Source organism: Nicotiana tomentosiformis, chromosome 4 (assembly GCF_000390325.3).
Source record: "Nicotiana tomentosiformis chromosome 4, ASM39032v3, whole genome shotgun sequence".
Taxonomy (NCBI): Eukaryota; Viridiplantae; Streptophyta; class Magnoliopsida; order Solanales; family Solanaceae; genus Nicotiana; species Nicotiana tomentosiformis.
Genome location: NC_090815.1, coordinates 13,784,921 through 13,811,001, shown reverse-complemented (window position 1 = coordinate 13,811,001; position 26,081 = coordinate 13,784,921). Strand labels below are relative to the sequence as shown.

At 36.1% G+C, this 26,081-nt stretch overlaps 1 protein-coding gene across 1 annotated transcript; it reads right to left on the bottom strand.

Annotated features, from left to right (window-relative positions):
* Positions 1-18,778: 18,778 nt before the first annotated feature.
* On the bottom strand, positions 18,779-20,608 carry LOC104104729 (AT-hook motif nuclear-localized protein 20-like). The gene is made up of 2 exons (XM_009612877.3): positions 19,721-20,608; positions 18,779-19,338 (listed from the first exon to the last, which is right to left on the bottom strand). Exons 1-2 carry the CDS (start codon positions 20,264-20,266, stop codon positions 19,024-19,026), a joined length of 861 nt encoding a protein of 286 aa, XP_009611172.1. The 5' UTR covers positions 20,267-20,608; the 3' UTR covers positions 18,779-19,023.
* Between the last annotated feature and the right edge of the window lie 5,473 nt (positions 20,609-26,081).

Below are 26,081 nucleotides of genomic sequence, written 5' to 3'. Positions count from 1 at the left end.
TTTGACAGGAGAGTTGACTTTTCAATATCAGGGTCGAAATCTAGTTCTGAAAATTTCTATAGGTCCGTTATGTCATTTATGATTTTTGTGCAAAATTTGAGTACAATCGGACTCGATTTGATAGGTTTCGGCATCAAATATAGAAGTTGGAATTTGTTTGTTTCATTATGCTTGAATTGGGGTATGATTAGGGTTTTTAGCGTTGTTTGATTTGATTTGATGCCTCGACTAAGTCCGTAATATGTTTTGAGACTTGTTGATATGTTTGGACAGGGTCCCGAGGGGCTCGGGTGAGTTTCGAAGTGGTTTCGGACCATTTCTAGGCCATTTTTAACTGCTGGGTTTTGGCTACAGCAGTGTGCATCACAGACATTTCTACTGCACATGGCTGACTTTGAAAGCTTATATCTCGTAATATGTAAGGAATTTGGAGATGATCCAAAAATGAAAGTTGTAGCCCTTTAAGTTTAGTTTCCAAAAATATAAACCATTCATTATTTGGACATTTGTACAGAAAGTTATAATCGACTAACCGAAGCCTGGTATTGTAGTTGTTTTGTCTGACAGTGTGCATCGTAGAAATTTATGTTGCACATGGCTGACTTTGGAAGCTTATATCTCGTAATTTATAAGGAATTTGGCAATGATCCAAAAATTAAAGTTGTAGCCCTTTGCATCTAGTCTTCATAAATTTAAACCGTTTGGCAGTTGGAGTTGGGTACAAAAAGTTATGGTTGACACACTACAAGCTGTCTGGGAAGAGTTTTTGGAAGAGTTTGGTGTTTTGAGCATAAGCATGTAATGATTGAAAGGTCCATTTTTAGTTCTATAGATCGAAAATCAATTTCGAGACTTCTGGGAGTTTGCTAATGAATTATAGGAATGATCTGGAATGTTTGGTCTAATTTCATCAAGTAGCGATTGGGTTTTTAGAGCGAAACATGAGTTAATTGTTTAACGAGCGAAATTGGTATCGTATTGAGAAAATAAGCTCCAAATTGAGTTTTGATTGAATGAGTAGATGTTTATTATTATTTGTGACTCATAGGAACAAGAATCGTCGAATTTCGAGTTCATATGAAGGAGTTAGAGCCTTTTTAGTGAAACATAAACTATTGGTGGTTCTGGTGCGTACCTTTAGTGACCTGATTTGGCACTTTTAGTGACGGGAATTGGACTTTTAGCGACCATAATAGTGTTTTTATTGGGCAGAAACTTAAGGACCAAAAATGGTCATTTCCTTCAATTCATTTTGGATTTTTGGAGCACAGTTCTTGGTCAATTTTGAGGATTTCTTCAAGACTTCAACTTGGGTAAGTGTCCTATATCCAAAAGTGATTATATTTCATAAATCTATGATTATATTCATCATTTAATTTGGATTTAAATGGATAAAATTGGGATTTTTGCAAAATATTTCAAAAAACGGAAAATTAAGATTTGGAGGCCGAGTTGTTATCAAAATTTCATAAAATTGGTATTGTTGAACTCGTATCACAATAGGAGTTCGGATTTCGTACAATTTCTGATGGGTTCCGAGACCCGAGCCTCGCATTGACTTTGGTTGACTTTTTAAATGTGAAATTCTAAGTCGATGTTTTAGTATCCGGATTTATTTTCGATGAATTTTAATGAAGTTATACAATTAATTTTGATAGATTTGAGCTGTTTGGAGGTCAATTCAAGCAAGAAGACAATTTTGGAATATCGGTCTAACTTCAAAAAGGTAAGTATCTTGCCTAACTTTGAGCGGGGGGAATTACCCCGTAAGCATTGAGTCTTATGTGGATATTGTGTGATTGGAAGCCGTGTACGCGAGGTGGCGAGTACGTACTTGGTTTATATGTGTAAATTATATCGGTTGAAATTCGTAGACCCCCTTATGTATTAAATTGGAAAATTGCTGGAACTTAGTAAGTCCCTGAATTGTCATGCCCCATTCCTTGTTTGACAAATTTGTATTTTATATAATAATTTGGTGTTATTGACACTTAGATTTTTATGTGAATTCTGTGTGTTGTTGATTTGATATTTTTCTTGGAATTAAATTCATTATGGAATCCTTATCTGCAAATAATTATTAAATAAGTTTAAAATGAGGCATTAATTTAAATTTATTAAAATTTTGGATTAATGAAGGCGTTGTCCTATGCTGAGTTACTTTTCCATCTCTGATGTTGTTTTAAGGTTTTATATACGTTGTGTGAAGCATTGGGCTATTTGTTGAGAAATTTATTGATTTGCTATATCTTTGGAATTGGTTGTGGTTATTGGGCAAATTGTGATATGAATTGACTGTGTCGTGTTGTCGTGATAAAGGTGGCATTCTCTATGAGGATATTATGAGGATATAAGGGTGGCATTCCACTGTTGATATTATGTGGGTATAAGGGTGGCATTTCACTGTGGTTATGTGTGCTGGGATATTGTCTGGGCAGAGTGATAAGGGTGGCTATTATACGGAGTGATAAGGGCGACTATAGGAGTGATAAGGGCGGCTATAGGAGCGATAAGGGAAGCTGTGGGAGCAATAAGGGTGGCTATAGGAGAGATAAGGGTGGCTATTGTCAGGGATGATATGTGATGATGTGGGATTATTGTGTTGGTGATTTTTATGTGATGTTGTGATTTTCCTTGTGTTTATCCTTATATCTTGTGCAACTTGTCTTATTGTTTCGGTAAACTTGATAATAGTCTGATCTATGTTGAAATCGTGAGCCTGTGGCTATTGCCAGGCAGATAATATTATATGGGATCGGGTTGCATGCCGCAACAGATATGATTGATGTTATATGGGATCGGGTTGCACGCCGCAACAAATATGATTAATGTTATATGGTATCGGGTTGCACGCCGCAACAAATATGATTAATGTTATATGGTATCTGGTTGCACGTCGCAACAGATATGATTAATGTTTTATGGGATCGGGTTGCACGCTGCAACAAATATGAAATGTGGGCACGAGGTGTCGGGGAAAAATATGATGGTTTTTATTATTGGCACGTGAACTGTCCATTCAGATGATGATTTAAATATAGGCACGAGGTGCCGTGGAAGTATGAAAGTGGGCTGAGACCCGTGTTACAAAAAATATGAAAGTGGGCTGAGACCCGTATTTTATGATTATGAAATGAGGTGTCACATGATGACTTTTATTTGAAAGAATGTTATATTCAAGATATCTATTTGAAAGATATTTATTTGAAGGAAGTATATTCGAAATATATTTATTTGAAAGGATTATATTCTAGAGATTTTTATTGAAAAACTTATAGATGAAAGGTGTATATTTTGAAGGGCTTGATTATTGGTTGCACTTGTGTTCATTATCTGTTTGAGCAATATTTATGGAGTTCTTGCTGCTTTGATGTTTACATCACTAGTTGATTATTGTTGCTATCACTACTATTTATTTTTTATTACTTTTGTATACTATAATGCACAGGTTATTAGACTAGTGAAGGTCTTGACTGTACCTTGTCACTACTCCACCGAGGTTAGTCTTGATACTTACTGGTTACCGACTGTGGTGTACTAATACTACACTATTGCATATTTTTGTGCAGAGCCAGGAATTGAAGACATCGGACTCGGACAAAGTTAGAGTGTGATCGCAAGAACTTAAGATAGAGCTACTTGGTCGTCGCAGTCCCTTGGAGTCTTTCCATTTTTATTGTACTGTTAATTTCTTATTCGAACAGTATTATATATCCGGTCGTCGAGATCATTCCATGTTTTCGGTTAGAGTTCGTGACACAGTATTACTAGTCTTGGGAGGTTGTTTGAATATTTTCGTTGTTGGTTTTGACACTTTTATTAAATTATATGTTTCAAAAAAGATTGGCTTGAATTGTTATTATAATCGGCTTACCTAGTCTTAGAGACTAAGTGTCATCACGACGCCTCTGTTGGGATTTTGGGTCGTGAGAAGTTGGTATCAGAGCTCTAGGTTCATAGGTTCTACGAGTCGCGAACGAGTTTAGTAGAGTCTTGCGGATCGGTATGAAGACGTCTGTACTTATCTTCGAGAGGCTACAGAACCATGCCTCAAATGTAGAATATACAACATCATGGCCAAATTGACTCACAAAGTCACTAAGCGACACATTGAAAATTTGGTTAGTTGCATCAACCAAATTAAATATTAGTCCATGTAAATATATCTTACATCAACACTTACTTAAGAAAGGGTTGAACTTCAGGACAATTTAGCAACACATGATTTGAATCTGATTTGTACTCCATACTACTTAGACCCCTTTTTGTTCGATCTTTAGAACCTCGGCCTGGTTGATTGAATGTGTACATTGGTGGATATAATAGATCAATCCCAATCACGACATCGTGCCGATTGGGACTATTTCTAGAACATGGCACATGACTGTCGAAGTAGTAAGAACAAAAATGGGTAGTTTCCTTTGCAAGATAGGCTTCGCATATGGATCCTTCAATCCTATTCCTCTGTTTAACAAATTGTTTACACTTGTTGATAGTCCTGCACATTGTCATATTTGATGATAACGTTAAAGAAAATTACAAAAATAAATCAAGGTTTGATCATTACCTCTCGAATAGGTACATCCACCTGCATTGAACCGGCCCTCCAAGTCGCGCCTCGTGTATAAGGTGAATTGGAAGGTGTTCCATGATATCAAAGAAACCACATGGAAAAATCATTTCCAACTTATTACTGATTACAGGAATGTTCAGATTCATTTGAAATAGGTTTTCTTCCCTTAATGTGGTAAAACATAAGTCTTTGAAGAACAAACTTATCTCTGTGATGGGTTTCCAGATATTTTTAGGCAAACCACAAAATGCAATAGGGATTAAGGTTTTCATAAAGATATGAGAGTCATGACATTTCATATGAGTCAACTTTTCTTCAACCATATTGGCACGTTTTCCCATGTTCGAAGCATAGCCCTCAGGCATTTTTAAGTGTGCAACCCACTCACAAATCTGTCGTCTTTGTTCCAAAGTGAATATTTAGCTAGCCTTGGGATTCAACACCTTACCATTGTTCGAACACTACAAATGTAATTCAGGTCGCCTGCAATATTCTTACAAGTCCAGTCTAGCCTTCGGGTTATCTTTTGTTTTATTCTTATCATCCATCACTATGTTGAACAAATTGTCAAAATAGTTCTTCTTAATATGCATGACATCAAGATTGTGTCGGAGAAGATTATCCTTCTAATATGGCAACTCCCAAAATGTGCTCTGTTTTGTCTAGTTATGAGTAACACCATATCCAGAAAATCTAGAAGGTGGGGCCTTGGTTACTTTAGTGAAATTCTGAACCCTCTACCAAATTTCCTCACCAGACAAAATTGGAGGTGTCAAATCACATTCAACTGTATTCTTTTTTAATGAGTTCTTCATCCTTCTGAACTCACGATCAATTGGCAAGAACTGACGATGACAATCAAACCATGACTGATTTCTGCTATGTCTTAAAGTGAAGGCTCTACCATTTTCCATACAGTAAGGACATGCTAACTTTCTAGCAGTCATCCACCCAGACAACATTCCAAACGCAGGAAAATCATTAATTGCCCACATTAAGTTAGCACACAAGTTGAAATTTTCCTTAGTTGATATGTCATATGTCTCAACTTCATCATACAACAACTGTTTTAGATCATCAATCAGAGGTTTCAAATATACATCAATCAAACTCTTTGGATTGCGGGGACCGGGAATAGCACAATTTAAGAAAATATATGGACTAGTCATACACATTTCAGGCGGAAGATTATACGGCATAGTAAATACCGGCTAACATGAATATGGTGTTGCAGAAGCATAAAATAGCATGAAACAACAGAGTAGAGTAGTGACGAGGAACAGTCAAGACACCTACTAGACTAAATGACCTGAACAAAGTATAAGTATAGAAATAACAGAGTATAATATATACATAAAGACTACGCGATATGACTAACAATACAGTAATGCAATAGGAAAGGGCAACAACAAGTATCAGCGGAATACCATAATAATGACACAGAAGGGTGAACGTAAACAGAACCTAAATTCGAAATCACAGATACAGCAAGAACAAATAATAACTCAGCAACAACGACCGCTTTCACATCAGGTTTTAGTCAACAAACACCATAAGGTACCGAACCTCGGACAAATCACAACTCATGGGTCTCAATACCTGAATCCTAACACTTGGCATCATGTGCCCTCATTACACCTCATAACCGCACTAACGACTCGCGTGCCTAATAGAGCCATTCTCACATAGAAGGCTAGTTAACAAGGGTGTGCATTTATACTCAACAATATCAAGAAAACCTCTTATCCGATAAGAGTGCTTAACTACGTGTATGCTTTTGCAAGTGTCCTAACATAGTTCATACCAGCTAGTGAGCATAAGGAAAAGAATGGACATCACGTAGAATGTTTTCTCATAACTTTCACAAGATAAATCTCACACAAGTAAGTGTACCACTACACAAATATTAACAACAAGAATGCCCCCAGGCCATCACAAATCTTCACAAATCAATCCCTGACATAGCCCACCTTGTCTCACCACGTGTGCAATAGTAAAGTAAATTCCCGCCTTGTCTCGCCACACGGGCATAATAATGTTCCCACCTTGTCTCACCACATGCGCAACCTACATATATATATATATCCCGCCTTGTCACGCCACATATGAAAATATCATTAGTAACAATAGCACGACAGATACCTTGTGCAACCCCACAACAAAGAGATGTCAAAAAAGGGTACTCCCAAGATACTGTTTCATAGTCCCAAAAGTAAATGCTCAACAGGAGATCTCTCGAGGTACCACCTTGTAGTCCCAAAAGTAAATATGCAAGACAGGGGGATCTCCCGATGTACCTCCTTGTAGTCCATAAATAAATATGCAAGACATGGGGATCTCCCGAGGTACCGCCTCGTAGTCCCAAAGTAAATATGCAAGAACAACAAGTACAACAGCAACAATAATACTAATACAAGGGTACGACAAATAAATCAACTCAGAAATTCCAGAACTCAAAGGAACGGAGGAATTAATTCTCGAGGAGTGGCCACAATAGAGAATGCTAGTCATAATAAGAACAGCTCAACAAGAACTGGAAATATTATGCTACAACGGTCCACGATGCACAGTTCGACAACGAGGAGAATAATTCCAAATAAGGACAAGTCAACTAAAATATAGGATATCTAACTTCTTTTAAGGTTGGCAATTAAGAATGAGATACAACAAATTCAACTAGGGATAAGCAGCAGAAAGATAATCATAGCCTCAATTAAGGATAAGTAATTACAAAAGAGATAATTATAACTTCAAATAAAGGTAAGCAGTTAGGGGAAAGATAACATGGCAATATAAGAGATAACCATTTCAGTTAAGGCACAAATGACTCAAATAAGCATCAAGGGCAGATCATGAAGCAATTAATTCTAATTAAAGCAGGTAGAGGTGAAACTAGTAATTAAGAGACGTATTCATAACATAACAACTGCATAATCAGTGAATACAAGGACCTAAGAACCATAAAAGGCCAACTTTCCACAAATAAGTCCGAGCACGTACTCGTCACCTCGTGTACACGGACTATAATTAGCATAGAAGACTCAAATCCTAAGGGGTAGTTCCCCCACACGAAGTTAGGCAAGATACTTACCTCGAATCAAGCTCAATCAATCAGTAAGAATGCCCTTTTCTCGATTATCCGACTCTGAATGGCTCAATTCTAGCCAAACACAATTACATATCATGAATAAAATTATGAGAAACTAATTTAAATAATAAATCTACGACTTTAGCAAAGAATCAAAAATTCTGCCCCAAAAGTCGACCCGGGCCAATGTTTCGGAATCGGGTAAAAGTCACAAAATACGAACACCCAATCTACCACGAGTTCACTCGTACCAAAATTATCCAAATCGGAATCAAAACTCAAAAATTAATTTGAAGGACCTTCCAATTGTTTCCCAAATTTCTCAACTAAATTCCTTAATTAAATGATGAAATCAACTATAGATTAGTGGAATATAACCATAAATGAGTTAAGAATCGTTACCCAAAAGCTTCCTCTGAAAATCTCCCAAATTATCGCCCAAATCCGAGCTCTCAAAGTCACAAAATGAAAATGAGACCAAACCCTCGAAATTTCCTCTTTTCTGTCGAGCAATCTCGCACCTGCGGACCCATAGTCGCACTTGGGATGCTGCACCTGTGGAAATCCATCGCAAGTGCGGATTTGACTTACACATCTGGGTCTGCTTCTGCGATCAAATGGTCTCACCTACGAACAAATGTCCGCTTCTGCGGACTGCCCCTCTATCTCGCTCTCCGCATCTGCGGAACTTCAAGCGCATCTGCGGGCCCGCAGATACGGAACTTCCCTCGCACCTGTGACCCCTGGCCATCTCCTCAATCCGGCTTATGCGCTTCGCCTCTCGCACGTGCGTGTTCGTACTTGTGGCCACCCCACCGCAGGTGCGATTACACCAGAAGCTTGAAAGCTTCAGCAATTACACAAGTCCAAATTTCGATCCGTTAAGCATCCAAAACTCACCCGAGGCCCTCGGGATGTCAACCAAACATACCAACCAGTCCTATAACACCATACAAACTTATTTGAGCCCTCAAATCACATTAAATAATGCTAAAAACACGGATCACCCTCCAATTCAAACTTACTGAACTTGAAACTTCAAATTTCTACAACCGATGCCGAAACCTATCAAACCGCGTCCGATTGACCCCAAATTTGCACACAAGTCATATTCAACATTACAGACGAACTCCAACTTCCGAAATCGGATTCCGACCCCGATATCAAAAAGTCCACTACGGGTCAAAATTCCCAAAAATTTGACTTTTGCTATTTCAAGCCTAAATGAGCTACAGACCTCCAAAATACAATCTGGACACGCCCCTAAGTCCAAAGTCACCCAACGAAGCTAATGGAACCGACAAAACACTATTCTGGAGTCGTCTTCACACAGTTCCGACTACGGTCAAAATCATAAGGCTTAAGCTTCCGTTTTAGGGACTAAGTGTCCCAAATCACTCCGAATCATCCGGTAATTGAATTCAACCACGCACGTAAGTCAATACACATAATAAGAAGTTGCTCTGGAACTTTTGCCGCTAAACGAAACTTAAATTCTCAAAACGACTGGCCGGGTCGTTACATCCTCCCCCACTTAAACAAACGTTCGTCCTCGAATGTGCCACGAATCGCCTCGAAGTCTTCAAATCACTAAAAGCACATCTCCAACATACACCCATGGGTGACCCCACGTCACCCCAATCCACAAAAGCCTAAAGACACCATCTCAACTGTAATTTATCGTTTCTACCAGCACCGATAAGCCTTAGACTCAGAATTCTCACCTTTCATTCATCTCCAAAAGACCCGATTCTAAATCTATACCCGGTATCAGTCTCAATCAGCTTCGGCAACTCATGACTACACCCGCAAGGTACAACCACACAATGTGACACACCACACATAGGCCCATAATAACATTTCTGATCACAATAGCTGCCCGTAATCAAAACTAGAACAGGCAATTAGCCTCATATCCGTTAGCAACCCGTTTCAAACCTCCACAACGCTGACAATGATGCAAGCAACATGAAGACCTCATAACTATTCACCCGAATCAACAAGTCATAACTAATATCACCGAGAACACACCCCGTAAGCTAAAACTCAAGAAGCACAGAACAAAAAATGACTGAATATGTAAAGAGAAACACATAAGAGAAACATCAAACAATGCCCGACAGGCACAACTCTCTATGAGTACCATAATACAAATCAATTTAAAAGGAAAAATTAAAGTATATGAACAAATCACAAGGATCTCATCCTAGTATAAAACCATCCTTTTAGCCTATTCCCACTTGTGTGTACTTCATAGCTGATAGGCCTATAGACGTACGGCTCAAACATATCAAATCACATGGAATCGCGAGGGCCTCACCCTCAAGTCTGAATCACAAGCCGAATACACATCATACCAATTGAAATCTTCTACTAACTCAATTATGCCAATAAAGGCACAACACTTACTAAACTTTTACCCCGGTAGCGTATCAAATTACAAATCGTAACCAAATTACTCAGAAATCACATCAAACCTGCCATAATAAACAGCATGAATTCACTTCTAGTCTCGTAACTTTCAATAAAGAATTAAAACAACGATAGACACAGCTATCACTCATAGAATCTCCCAACAGGGGAAAACACATAAACATAATACTAGGTCATGAACTCACCCATAGGTGGGACAACAAATAGGGGAACTCGCCTCGATAAGTAGAACTGAATCAAAGTAAGAATGGTGACCCTCTGTAACAAATCAAAAGCATACAAGTATGACATCATCTGGTGCAGTGGCCTCAAGCCCACTATATGAAACACATCAACGGGTTGGGCCTTCCCCTTTGGGCGCCCTCTATTCGCCTGAATACTCTATTGTGACACACCTGTCCGGAGTCTAGGACAATCTCTCACCTTGTGGATGGTATCTCCACACTCAAAGCAACCTCTCTACTGACGTGGTTGTGGGAACTGTGCGGTACGGATACTTTGAGACCCATGAGCACCTGAAACACTGTGCGAAGCCTGAAGTGCAAACTGAACTGGCTGACCCACAAAACCTTTACCATGTCGTACCCTACCTCCAAAATAAGGACCAGTATATCTCTCCGGTCTACGAGGCCTCCTCACCTTATTGTCCTCTCTCTCCTGAACTCGCCTGCCCAAAGTAGGTTATAGGTGGAAGATTTGGAGTTCAAATTAAAAATAAAAGATAAAAGGGTAAAATAGAATTATGGATTAATAGGTTAGGGCATAATTGGAAAGAAAAATAAAAAATAATCTCACCACATAGGCCTGGCAAGTGGGCCGGTCCAGGCCCGGGACCGGCCCAAGACCGCGGGCCAGACGGGCCAAACGGCTAAACGGGCCAGGACCGTTTGGTCCGGTTTTAGCGGGCCTGGTCTGGTCTCGTGGGCCGGTCCTATGATTGGGCCCAACAAAAAAAAACGTTGGACTGTAAAAAATAGCCGTTGGGCTGTCAAAAATAGCCGTTGGCTATTTATGAAATAGCCATTTAACCCCTCAACTTTGTTTTAATCCCAAACTTTTTATAATTACACTTTTTTCCTATTTTCAACTATAAATACTCCATCATTATTTTATTTTTTCTTACAAAATCATCAATCTATCACAATCTCTCTCTAATTTACTTCTACTATTGCTTACTTTATTGTTACAATTTGTGAAATAATTGTGAAGTTGGTGAATTGAAGTCTTCAACGATAATCAATTTCCAACAAGTTGTTCGTCAATTCGGTAAACTCGTTCCAACTCTTAAGTTTTAATATTATAATTTTGTTTGTTTTATTTACTTTGCTTGATTAATTAAGATGGCTTATTCCTTAAAAAATATGTTTAGTAAAAATAAGGAAAAATCGAAGAGTGGTGAATCTAGTGGCCAATATGTTCCTCCTCCACTTTTCCCGGCTCCACGACCCAAACATGTTACCCGTCCTACACCTCCTATTCTTGATAGCGATAATAGTTTATTACAATTTACCGAGAGTCAATTTTTCCATAATATAGCACCCGGTGAACAATTAAACCATGAATATATGAATGCTCTTTATGGTAATCCAACTATTGATGAAAATGATGATGAAGAAATAGATTTTGATGAAACGCAACCGGATGATGATACACCCACTAGTCCTGCTCCTGAAGTTAACCCAACTAATAATAATCTAGATGATCCCCCATCTGACCCTCCTATTAGTGCCCCTACTTTTTCTAGACAACCTCCTAAACGGGCAGAAACATCTCTTGTTTGGCAATTTTTTTACTCAACTAAGAGAAAAAAATAGGGCTAAGTGTAAAACTTGTGGCAAAGAGTTAGTTTTTCAATATGTTGGAAGTCGGGGGAGGGGGGGAGAGGACGGAAAGTTTGACTAGACACATATTGCTACACCCTCAAGATAAAGCTAGATATTTTCGTATGAAAGTTTTGGCTGAGGGGACAAGTGCACCTAGTCAGGCTGACCTTAGTACCGGGTCAAATCAATTTCAACCGCGAATTAATACTGTTACCGGTGGTATTTTATATTATGATCCAAAAAAAGATCGGGAAGAATTGGCAAAAATGGTCACTGTTATGTACTTACCCTATAGTTTTTCTTCTAACCCCCACTTTGTGCATTATATTAGAAAATTTTTTAATCCTACTTATAAAGGTTTTCCTCGCACAACCGTAAAGAGTGATATTTATAAATATAAACATGAATATGAACAATATTTGTGCTATTTATTTACTCATATAAATTGTCGTCTTGCTATTACAACTGATATTGGTAGAAGTGGTAATGACTGTGATTACCTTACTGTTACCAGTCATTGGATTGATGAGCATTGGATAATGCAAAAGCGCATTATTGCTTATAGAATAATTAATTCACGTCACACAGGGCAGTTTATTTCTAGCACGATTGCGGATATTTGTAGATATTTTTGTATTAGTGATAAAATAATATCAGTTTCAATGGATAATGCTACTAGTAACACAAATGCTGTAGCCTTGCTTACCACGATACTAAGTCCTGTATTTAGTAATATTTTTCATGTTAGATGTATTTGTCATATTTACCATTTAATTGTGGGTGATGGCATGCGAATTTTAAATGTTGAAATTGAAAAAGTTAAAATGGCTCTTAATTGGCTTTTTTATTCAAATCGTAGAAGTAGACTTAGAGAATATTTTAAAAGATGCGATGAATTTGGCCTAAGAGAAAGAAAGGTTCCTAAACCTTGTCCAACTAGATGGAATTACATGTATGAAAGTTTAGTTATTGCATATGAATATAGAAACCCCATAAACTCAACGTTTAATGCTCATGTAAGTGATGATGATGAGCACCTTACAAATGCGGATTGGGCTAATGTTAAAATGCTTGTAGATTTTTTAGAAAAATTTCATATTGCTACAAATGAATTTTCTGGGCAATATTATCCTACTATTTCTAACTGTTTAGTTTATATTGCAGAACTTGCAAATTTGTTTGATCATTTTTCAGATGGTGGGAAAATTTATCAACTTGCTATTGATTCCATGAGAAAAAAGTTTAAAAAATATTTTTTCCCTATTCCCCCTATTTATGGTATTGCTGCATTGTTAAATCCTACTATGAAATTAGGAGGTCCTCAATTTTGGTATGAAACTGTTTATAATGGTTTAGCACTTGAAGATGAGGAGTTGTCTAAACTTCCGAACGCAATAGCCTCAATTAAAATAAATGTTCAAACTATTTATAATGCTTATCAAGTTGCATTAGATCATGCTAGACCAAATGTTCCAACTCCTTCTTCTTCTAGTTCTCAATCATCTAAAAGAACTGCGGGAGTAAGAGCACTTAGTGCTTGGGCAGGGTTCAGGGGTTCTCAAGGTTCTAGTACTAGTGATTTTTCACAACTAAATGAGCTTGAAGTTTATTTGTCACAGGGAATTGAGGAAGTGAATCCCGACGGCTCCTTTAATATTTTGGAATGGTGGAAGGACAAAGAGAAACACTTTCCGATTCTTTCAAGGATGGCCCTAGATATTTTAACTATTCAAGCTTCAATAGTGGCATCAGAGAGCGCTTTCAGTCAAGCAAGACTTCAACTCGGTGATTATAGAGCGTCTATGAGGGAGAGCTTGGAAAAATCAGTACTTTTCAGAGATTGGATCCGTTCGGAAAAAAGAAATTTTGGACTTGCTGAATCACAACCAGAGGTAGACGAAGCTTATGAAGAAATGCTAGCTGAACTTGCGGAGGATGATGCTTCGCCTGGAAGCGGTGATGAGCAAGCTTCATCTCCGCCACCACCAACGAAAATTCCTCTGAACCTTGAAGGATTTATGAAATTTGTAAGAGATACCATGTAAATTAATATGTAACTTGTATTTTGGCACATCTTGATTAGTTTCTTTTTCTTCTCAATGGTGGTATTAGCACCTTGTTGTGCTCATTCCATAGGGGGAGGAAGACTAAGAAAGATATTGCCATGATTTTTAATGCTATAATAAAAATATAACGCATTGATTTGAATATCTCTTTACAATATTTTTGTTCTTTTATATCTTAAGATGTATATATAGTATATAAATCGAATATAGCTTATATATAGTAAGATGTATATATATTATAGTATAGTATAGTATACATATAAGCTTATATTTATACTATACTATAGTCTATACTATATATACATCTCATAAGATATATAAACTATATTCGATATACTATATATACATCTTAAGATATACTATATATACTATACTATATATACATCTTAAGATATACTATATATACTATACTACATATACATCTTAAGATATACTAAGTATACTAGATATACTAGATATATATAGTAGATATACATGTATATATAGTATATCTTAAGATGTATATATAGTATATAAATCGAATATAGCTTATATATAGTAAGATGTATATATATTATAGTATAGTTTAGTATACATATAAGCTTATATATATACTATACTATAGTCTATACTATATATACATCTCATAAGATATATAAACTATATTCGATATACTACATATACATCTTAAGATATACTATATATACTATACTACATATACATCTTAAGATATACTATATATACTATACTATATATACATCTTAAGATATACTATATATACATAGTATACTAGATATACTAGATATATATAGTAGATATATATGTATATATAGTATATCTTAAGATGTATATATAGTATATAAATCGAATATAGCTTATATATAGTAAGATGTATATATATTATAGTATATCTTAAGTTGTATATATAGTATATATACTATACTATACTAAAATATATATACATCTTACTATATATATATATATATGTATATATAGTATATAAATCGAATATAGCTTATATATCTTAAGATGTATATATAGTATATAAATCGAATATAGCTTATATATCTTAAGATGTATATATAGTATAGTATAGTATATATATATAAGCTTATATATATATATGTATATATAGTATAGTATATCGAATATACTATGTATATATAGTATAGTGTGTATATAACTATATAACTATATATATATATATATATATCTTAAAATGTATATATACACTATAATATACTATATATACTATAATATATATACATAGTTTATAAGTCATATTCGATAGTATATATCTTAAGATATACTATATATACATCTTACTATATATATATATATAGCTTATTTATCTTAAGATGTATATATATCTTAAGATGCATATATATCTTAAGATCTACTATACTATACTATACTATACTATATATATATATATATATAGTATATCTTAAGATGTATATATAGTATATTTTAAGATGTATACTATGTATATATAATATAGTATATATATATTTTAAGATGTATATATAGTATATAAATCGAATATAGCTTATATATCTTTATTACTATTTTTTTCTCTAACTTCTATAAAAAAAAAAATTAAAAAGAGAAAGTTTCTGTTGGGCCCGTTTGGGCCCGGGACCGGCCCGGGACCGGCCCACTAAACCAGGGCCCGTTAGTTCGTGGTCCCGGTCCCGAGCCGGTTCCAGCAATAAGCCCGCGAAGCCCAGGACCGTTTAGGACCGGACCGCATAGGACCGGCCCACTTAGGACCGGCCCCGCGAAGCCCACTTAGGATCGGGCCCGGCCCACTTGCCACCCCTATCACCACATCAAATCGGTTGTTTTAAAAAATAAGACTTTTCATTGTACCGGAACAATAGATTTTACAATACAATATAATCAATTTAAATGAAACAATCAAAACAAACATTGTTTTGAGATAACAATACAATACGATACAATGAGTAACAACCATCCAAACAAGCCGTAAAGCAACTAGGAATAATATTATATATACTTCATCTTTCTTCCTATACGTCTGAGCTTTTAGATAGGAAAATATTATCATTTGCAAACATATCATTTTCTTTCTTCCTCTCTCTTAATCAGATAAAAAAGGCGGTCATACCATTACATTGCCCTAGCCACACATATGATAATTTCCCTTTCAGAAAGTGGAGCAGAAAGTTTCTTAAAAAGCAAATCCCACTTCCTTTTTCCAGTTAGCATTTAGCAGCAGGAAAAAAAAAAGGAATAACAAAAAGTGAAATATCTTCTCTGAGGGATTGATTAGATAAGAGTTTTAGCCAATCAATGATCCTTGATTACCGTCTTTAAGTATAATTAAATAGTTTATTAGCTGATTATGGATGCCTAATCGATTGCGAAATCTATTCCTAGGATTTGTTAGTCCATTTTGCATGATACACGATATTGTACTACTTGACATAAGACGATAATAAGAACTAATATCGGAGCATATCTTTTACGGAGTATTCTTTTTGCAAATCATTTTGGCTCGGGTAACGCATCCGTGAAATCAGTCACTAATGCTTGTATTATGGTAGATTATTACAATCACATCTCTTAAGGTGCAGTATTTTTTCGAATCCTGCGTGAACATAAGATAATACTGCCCTGCCTCTTGCCTGGGTAAAATCTTTGACTAGTCCTCATCTATATTCAAACTCTCTATAACAATCATCTTCTATAGTATTTCATTGTAACGGGCTAAGATGTTTTTTACAACGTAACTAACTTTTCATGTTATGTCCAATTATATAATTTCTATAACAATATCGCACTGTCGTAAAAAATTATAGGAATGGAACACATATATATAGTTCTGACTTGCTTTTATTTTAATGGGCAGGTGTGTAACCTGCTGCTTTAGTGTGCAGTGTGCTAAATAAATAACAAATTAACGTGCAAATTAATCTCTCATACGTCCCATATTTAACATAATACAAGTCTAAAAGTTCGGTTAACTAATTAATTAAACATTAAATTATAATTTTCCGTAGACCTGCTGTAGCTACATGATATGAGCTACCATAAAAGTCTATCATTTTACGTACGGCTCATTATTTTATACATTTTCCAAAGGGATAAACTATATATATTATGGCTAATCCCAACTCCCATATACGTACCTATATTCATCACAACACTAGTCTTAACACCTTGTGTTATGAATTAGATAAATTACTAAAGGTCATCATTTTATTTGTTGTTTAGTCAAGATAACCCGTGTTCACCTCAACCACGTAAACTAGATTAATTATACTGAGTGATGGAAACCCTACTTTATTGTCTAACTAATAAACTATTCCTTTGTGACAACGGTAGTAGCACTATAGCAGATATTATTTTCGTTGTTTAAGGACATTTATTTATTACTACCCGTCGTAATATTTGTGATAGTGTTTGACTAATAAGTATGGAATTTAAAAAAGAACCAAAACACTTTTACCCCTTTATTTCAAGTTATATGACATAATTTGACAATCGATACGAAGTGTAAGGAAAAAAGGAAAGAATGTTTTTGAAACTTGTCTAAAAGCAGGAAGGATAAAAACTCAGTAGGTCATAACATTTATTTGATTATAAAATTTTTTCATTAACGATAAAATAAGTAAAATAAAAAGTTTAAAATTAAATAATTTTCAAATATAAATATGTGTCATTCTCTTTAGAACGAACAAATAAAAAATAATTGTCACATAAATTGAAGTGCAGAGAGTAAAATCTATGGTCTAAAATAGGTCATATAGAGATTAATTTCACACGTAGGGGGCAATACATTAATTTGAAGGTTTATGTAGTATAAGACCAAATTATCTCAAGTGACAAATCCCCGCGGCATTTTAGGCATTTTATTCTTTATGTGTGTTACTTTCAGCTTTTTTGAGTTGTTCTTATTATATTTAAGATCTTATATAATTGTATAAACTATATATCCATTTTAATATCTGCGACTATGCTATTCATCTTGTCATATGTATGTTTGTTCTTGATCCCAAATTCCCAATAATGCACTTTCATACAACGTTGCTAGTCTTATGTATTCAATTTGAGTAGGAAAACTCACATTAGATAAACAAAGGTTGTCACTTCAATGCCAAAATAAGAGAAGTTTCTTAATTATTCAATGTTAAAGCAAACTTTATATTTATAAAGTATGCTGATAGTTAAAGGCTCAAAAAGGACGACAGATAGATGTGTTTTTCCGTGTACATTTGTTTTCAAATTAAGAGCTGCAATGACATCTTTTCTTGCATTTTCTTGCTCAATCTTAAACATTACTATAATGATTTTTGAAATACTGTACCAACAAAAAAGGATTTAAGCTATGTACACTAATTAATATGATATTTATATATACTATTAATGTAGTTAACTTGTGATAATAGGTTAGGTGTCATTTTTAATTACTATATTGGCAAAATAGATTTTACATCTTTCTATCTAATTTATTACTTTCCCATAAGAAATTTAGTGCTTCCAACATGAATGATGCTGTTTGGAATGACTTCACCTGAACTATTTCTTTATATAATAATAATAATAATAATAATAATAATAATAATAATGATAATAATAATAATAATGTTAATACGACTACTAAACTAAATCACTTGCTATTTTCAGCTCAACTCAAAAGTAAGCAATTCATGCATACCCAAGAGCCAGACTGTTGAATTGATGACTTAAAGCTTCAGTTCGTTTTTGGCATCATTTTATTTGCTTCTACACTTTCTTTGGCTAGAAATAAAATATAGTGCATTGCTTTGCCCTTCGGGTACACATCCGATAAAATTGGAATTACAAGAAAAAATTAGCATGGTGGATGCGCAAAATGACATGAACAAATCGAGAAATGAATACAAGGAGAATATATAATTCAGATAATATACATCATTAAAACCTTAACTTTGTTTTTCTTAACCTACTCTCAAAATTTGGGCACACAAACATAAATAAATTAAGGAGGGAACCGGGCTCTACTTCTCTAAATAATTTTCTTAACTATTATTAACATATATTTTACCATTAATTTTAGTAAGGAGGGCGTCCATGTGGCCAAGCAAATGCTTCATGGTTCAACTGTCCACCATTATTAGGTAGCAAATTTGGTGGCAAATTATACACTGTCTGCATATTTGAAGATGGAATTTCACCCATACCACCTTGTTGTGGTGGTGGTGGTGGTGATCCACTTCCTCCAAGTTGTCCTTGTGCTGCGGCGGCGCCTCCACCTTCTTCCTCCTCTTCTAACGGTAACCTCTCATAAGTAGCATTTGAGAAAGTAGAGGCAATCACCATAACAGGTCCTGAAGCTACTAATGACCCTACTACAATTCCACCCACGACCTGTCCAAACATAATATAATTAAGTAATTATTTAGCCGTTCTTTTATTATTTGCTTTGGAAAGTTTAGAATTAAGTAGACAAATTAGGAACCCCTTTTGTTAGAATTACCAAAAGTATGTGTAATTTGAACTACTTAGGTGCTACTGAGGGCAGCCGTGAGCTCCCGTTACGTGCAGGATCCACAAAAATGCGTTGGACTATAAGGTTTTACTGTACGCAATCATACCCTTGTCCATGCAAGGTACTATTTTCACGTCTCAAATCAATGATCTGATTAGACGTGCTACGGATGGCACTTGCTTTTGTAGTGGTGCATATAATTATTTATAATATTTTCGTTCTTTAGCAAAAAATAATCTAGGTTATACAATTCAATAGTACCTGTCCTTGTCCACCTGCTAGGTATATAGTCAATCCTGTTGACCCGGGCGGAGCAGGACCGGGGAGGAATGCGCCGGTCAACGATAAAATCTCGAAACGACCGTGTAATGCCATGACAGCAGTACCAGGAGCAGATGGTTGTCTTAGGGTTACATTTGTTACTGTTCCACTGGCACTCAATACACAAACACCTCTTTGACGCTTTCTTGCAAACTGTGCTATGCTTTCAGCTACATCTGCACCATTTGCTACTTCCATAACATGACTTCTTAATGTATTTGGACTATCCCTTGTCACGAAAATGGGCGATTTTGGCCTATTTTTCGAGCCGGGAGGGCGTCCACGAGGTCGGCGTGTGGCGACCTCAATTGCGCCCTCTTTTGGCTCATCACTGTGCTCTCTTTCTTCATCATTATTATCTCTTGATCCAGTGTTGTCGTTCATAGATATGCCTAGATCTGGCTTCTTGAGTGTCTGTGCGCCGGCTTGGGATGATGTTTCAACTCCAGCTAGATTTACTTGACCTGTCCACCATGGGTTTGCCATGTTTGAAGCTCAAAATCGGGCCTTTTAAGTGGACAAATGATTAAGTTAAGCCGAGGAAAAATAATAGAAAAGATAGTACTCTTAGCTGCTTAGATCTTTGATCCTTCCTCCATTGGTATTATGTGAAATTAAGTAAAAGATTAACATAGATTAAAAATTTGAGACCAAGGGTTTAATTTTTGTTTATATGGTTATAAGGGAGAAGAGAAAAGGATGAATCCGCTGATCGATGAATTCCACAAGGATCTAAACTAGGGGAGAGAGAGATAGAGGGAGAGGTTGGGGTTTGATGATGATGATAACTGAGGAACAAGAAGAAAGAGTTAAGAGATAGAAGGAGGGGGTTTCCTCTCTTTTTAATTTTTTATGCTTTTGACTTAGCTATATGAGTTTAAAGTTTTATGCGGACATTTTGGTGCATAAAGTATTCCGTGTTCGTATAGGAATCGGGAAAAGGTTGCATTCCAAAAAATGTGATGTAAGCATCCCAAGGGAGTAAGTTTACGTGCTATGATGGTGTAAAAAATATTTAAACAATGAGATCACTTAGTAGATAATCACATGTAAATTTCTTGATATACATTAATTTATAATATGGTAAACATAATAATTGATTTGATGTATATCATGGGTTAAAATTTATTGATAATGTAAAAGAATCTTTGTATTATCAATATATATAATTTAAATCTTTTACTTTGTACATTAACTTATATGTGCACCGATAGTATAAAGAATATGTATTATCAGGATACTTTAATTCGTTTTTCAGTTATTAATATTACTTTTATGGATAAGTATTATAATTATCTTTTTAAATGATCTGATTTTGTACCATGGATGTATAGAAGTTAACTTCACTTATATCATGGTTTGGGTGCTTTTTTGGGGTGTGTTCTTAGATTTTAGGTGGTGGCCGTGGTTTTCATTTTTTTACGTCAAACTTCAAAGTTCTTGGTAGGGTGTACAAATCGAATCGAAAAATCGCACCAAATCGAAAAGTCAAACCAAACTGATTAAAAAATCTGACTTGGTTTGATTTGGTATTGAGTAAAAAAATTTGAATCAACCCGTCATATAAATATATAATTTATATATATATTTTTAAGATTTTATATAGAATTGTTTTCTTTAAAAAATATCTAGAAATATTTGAAATTCTCTTGCGGGATATAACTTTTAATAGAATATGAAGTGCTCCATATTTATTGACCTTAAATAATGGGTTGTATGATCATTTTCTTTTCAAGTGTTACTGAAATGCGTCTGTCTCTTTGTTCTTCCATATTCATATCATAGGTTAAAGATCTATTAAATTCTTACTCCCTCCGTTCCAATTTAGGTGAACATATTTCACTGGGCACGGAGTTTAAGAAAAAATAAAAACTTTTAGAATTTGTGATCCTAAATAATTCAAAAAGGGGTTCAGAATATTTGTGTGGTTATAAAAGCTTCTCATTAAGGGTAAAATTGTATGTTTAAGCAAAATTGTTTCCAAATATAGAAATGGGTCATTCTTTTTGGAACGGACCAAAAAGAAAATAGGTTCACATAAACTGGAACGGAGGTAGTATATGTTTTTCGAATGTGAAGTGATTATTAATATTTAGGTATCATATTAATTTTTATGTTTAATTACTAAATTCGGTTAACCTGAAAGTGTACATCAATGAAAAATTATTGTTAGACGACTAAAAAATAACTATATGGGTTTTTGTATAAAAATAACAATATGGGTTTCAAAAACATAATTTTTTTAAAAATTCGGTTAACCTGAAAGTGTACATCGTGATGGTGAGAGAGATGGGATTAGCTTGCGGGTGATCTTCAAAATATTGTAGGCTCAGCAGGCAGCGATAGCCCAACTGCAGAACTGAATCCGTGCTCCCAGTAGAGTCGAGCTTGAATCATCTCGGGAAAACACTCGCAGAAATGAACCAGCCGCAGATAGGCCAAATGAAGTTGAACCCGAAACCAACCCCGAAATAATAAAGATGATCGAGGAATTGAAAAACGGGTGGAAACGGGAGAAAAGAAAATCGAAGCTAACGAAAAGAAGGTGGAGGCTTACAACTCCAGGGTCGACCAAATCCCCGGAGCGCTACCGATATTGAAAGGCCTGGACTCCAAGAAGTTTGTTCACAAACCCTTCCCTCTGAGCGCACCCCCGAGGCTGATCCCTAAAAAGTTCCGCATGCCTGAAATTACTAAGTACAACGAGACAACTGACCCAAATGAACATGTGACCTCATACACATGTGTTATCAACGGGAATGACTTAGAAGACGATGAGATCGAATCTGTCGTGTTAAAAAAATTCAGAGAGACCTTGTCGAAATGAGCTATGATATGGTATCACAACCTACCTCCTAACTCTACTGACTCGTTTGCTATACTTGCAGATTCCTTCGTAAAAGCACACGTTGGGGCTATCAAGGTTGAGACCAGGAAGTCGAACCTTTTCAAAGTGAAACAGAGGGATAATGAGATGCTTAGAGAATTTGTGTCTCTATTTCAGATGGAATAGATGGACCTACCTCCGGTCGCGGGCGATTGGGCCGCTCAGGCCTTCACCCAAGGACTCAATACTCGAAGCTCGTTGTCTTCGCAATAGTTAAAGCAAAACCTAGTAGAATATTAGGTCGTAACTTGGGCCGATGTGCATAACCGATATCAGTCAAAAATTAAAGTCGAAGATGATCAGCTCGGACCCCCTTCCGGGTTTGTTTATCCTATCTGAACCAGTGAAAGACCCAAAAGAGACATTGATCATGAACCGAGACCAAGTAGGGACCGATATCAGCCGTATATCGGTGATCGTATGAGTAACGGATTCAGACAAAACCTTGCGAGAAATAAAAAGAGAAGCGATCAGAGTCAAAATAACAGGGGACTCATAAGCAAAAATAGTTTTGACAGGCCCATCGGGCCTAAGAAAGAACTAAGGTTATAAGAGTACAACTTCAACGTAAATGATGCTGCTATCGTAACCGCCATCGGGCGTATCAGAGACACCAAGTGGCCTCGACCTCTACAGTTTGATCCAGCCCAAAGGAATCTTAACCTAATATGCAAATATCATGGCACTCACGGCCGCAGAACGGAGGACTGCCGACAATTAAGAGAGGAAGTAGCTCGGTTGTTCAACAACGGACATCTTCGAGAGTTCCTAAGCGATCGAGCCAAGAATCATTTCAGGAATAGAGATTCTAATAAACAGATGAAGCAGGAGGAACCTCAATATGTTATTAACATGATCATCGGTGTGGTCGACGTTCCCCAGGGGCCGATGCTGAAGCGCACCAAAGTATCCATCACAAGGGAAAAATGGACTCGGGATTACGTGCCGGAGGGAACCTTGTCTTTCAACGACGAGGACGATGAAGGGATCATGCAGCCCCACAACGATGCACTGGTAATATCTGTACTCATAAATAAATCTCGAGTTAAGCGTGTGTTGATTGATCCAGGTAGCTCGGCCAACATTATCAGATCGAGTGTCATTGAACAGCTCGATCTACAAGATCGGATTGTGCCTGCAGTCTGAGTTATAAACGGATTCAACATGGCATGTGATAAGTGAGGATTTTGACTACTTATTAGCACCTTTTAGCTTTCATTTTAATTCAAAAACATTTAATTGTGTTCCCGAAAACTGATAACATATGCTTAATTGCAGGAATATTAGGAAATGAGCCTCCAAGATGAAATTCAATTCAAGAAGGAGTGATCTGAACTCAAGGAAAAAAACAGGCATAGAAGCTCAAAGTGTGGACCGCAGAATATCATCTGCGGTCGCAGATTGTGCGGAAGAACTTATCAGAGATCTGTGAGAAGTGCGGTCCGCACATGAAATATGCAGCCGCAGAAGCTAGGCAAGAGCAAAGGTTCAGAGAACCTACATATCAAGTTCTACGAAAGTGCGGACCGCACAATTATTGTGCAGCCGCAGAAGATAAGCTACGAGGACGCATGTGTTACACCCCATGTTTTCATACATGGAAGTACGTCATAAGTAAATTGATATAAGCTCAGAAATGAGATGTTACCTTCTGCATTTTCGTACGTTAAAGTTTCGTCGTAAGCTAATCATGTAAGTTCGGGAATGAGATTATTTTGAGATTATAAGCATTGTACTATTTCAAACAAGTGACAAGTAAATTCGTGAAGGTAAAAGGGTAAGCGAATCGAAGAAAATGAGTTTTGTTGAAGTTTGACATGTTGGGATAAAATATGGCCCGAGCTAAAATACCCGGTATTTATGGACTAGTGCCATACGAGGTACCACATGACCATGATAGTAGGATGTATAAGGTATGTTAGAAATGAGTAGTATTTTAAGTAAGTGGAAATAATTCTTAATTATGTGGGTAATTGGTCAATTATTGGATTAGTGGGGAATTACCAAGTTAAATAAGGGATTGGTAATTAATTAAAATGTTTTGGATAAGTTTACCCCCCAAACGTGGCAGCCCTATATGACTTTGATGATGAGTCTTAAATTACAAGACTAGGTGGCATGTGTCAGGGGAGTTTGGTGGCTAGTCATCACAAGTGGAGCCCACTCTCTTTGATAAGAAAGCTTCTTCCTACATCATTGAAGAAAAATGTCACTGCCAACGTGAAAAACAGAATGGTGTTAATAAAAGGTTTAAGACTTTGCCACCAGCTGAATCTTTGCCAAGAAATGAAACTGTTGGTGAATATATTTTTGTTTGCAACAATGATGCTATGGCTGAAAATCTCAAAAGGGAGATCTTTGCAAGTACAAGTCCAACGTGAAAATTCTTTGAAGAGATGATGCTACAAGGTCCAACGTGAAATTCTCTGAAATGCTACAAGATCTAATGTGAAATGCGAATTCAAAGAAAGCCCAGTACAATCTTTCTTAAGAATATTATACGAATTTTTTCCTACTTCGATCCGTTGTTACGCAAAAGAGAATCGGTTCAGGCATGTTAAGGCTATCCCTTCTTTCTTTTTGGCATGATCCATACGATACAAACGAAACGAGTAAACGCATAATTTTCATAAATGACTCTATTCATAAAAGTATTAGGGGTGTCTATGTTATTGATTCCCCATGTGAATTATTATTATTCCTTCTGTTCATAGGTCTCAGAAAAATACATATTTGATAAAGTTTATCCGAAAAGCATATTTATTTTTATGACATTCCGAGAAATCTTATTAACGTGTTTTATATGCATTTCATGCATTTATACATGCACATTGACCCATGACCAGATGGCGTTATATACGCGTATATATATATATATATATATATATATATATATATATATATATATATATATATATATATATATATAGGGATATGGAAAAAGTTACGGCATTATATACGCACCACCACCTGATCAGCTGGTATACGTTGATGATTTGCCCACAATGGCCGAAATTATATGATGGGATGCCCTCAGAGGCTTGATAATGTTATGAACACATATACCTATGCATGGTATGACATTTATATGCATATGCATGATGTTATAAAAATGAAATGATTCACAGAGCTATGCAGACGTACATGTCAAGTCTTTTACTCCATGTATCTCTCATGTCTATTATTTACTGATTTTCATTTCTTACTTACTCGGTACATTATTTGTACTGACGTCCCTTTTGCCTGGGGATACTGCGTTTCATGCTCGCAGGTCTCGATAGACAGGTCGAGAGTCCTCCAAGTAGGTGATCAGCTCAGCGGAAGATGTAGGTACACTCCATTTGTCCCGGAGTTGCTTATGTGGTCAGTATGATTAGGACATGTACTGATTAGTATGTCGGGGCCCTGTCCCGA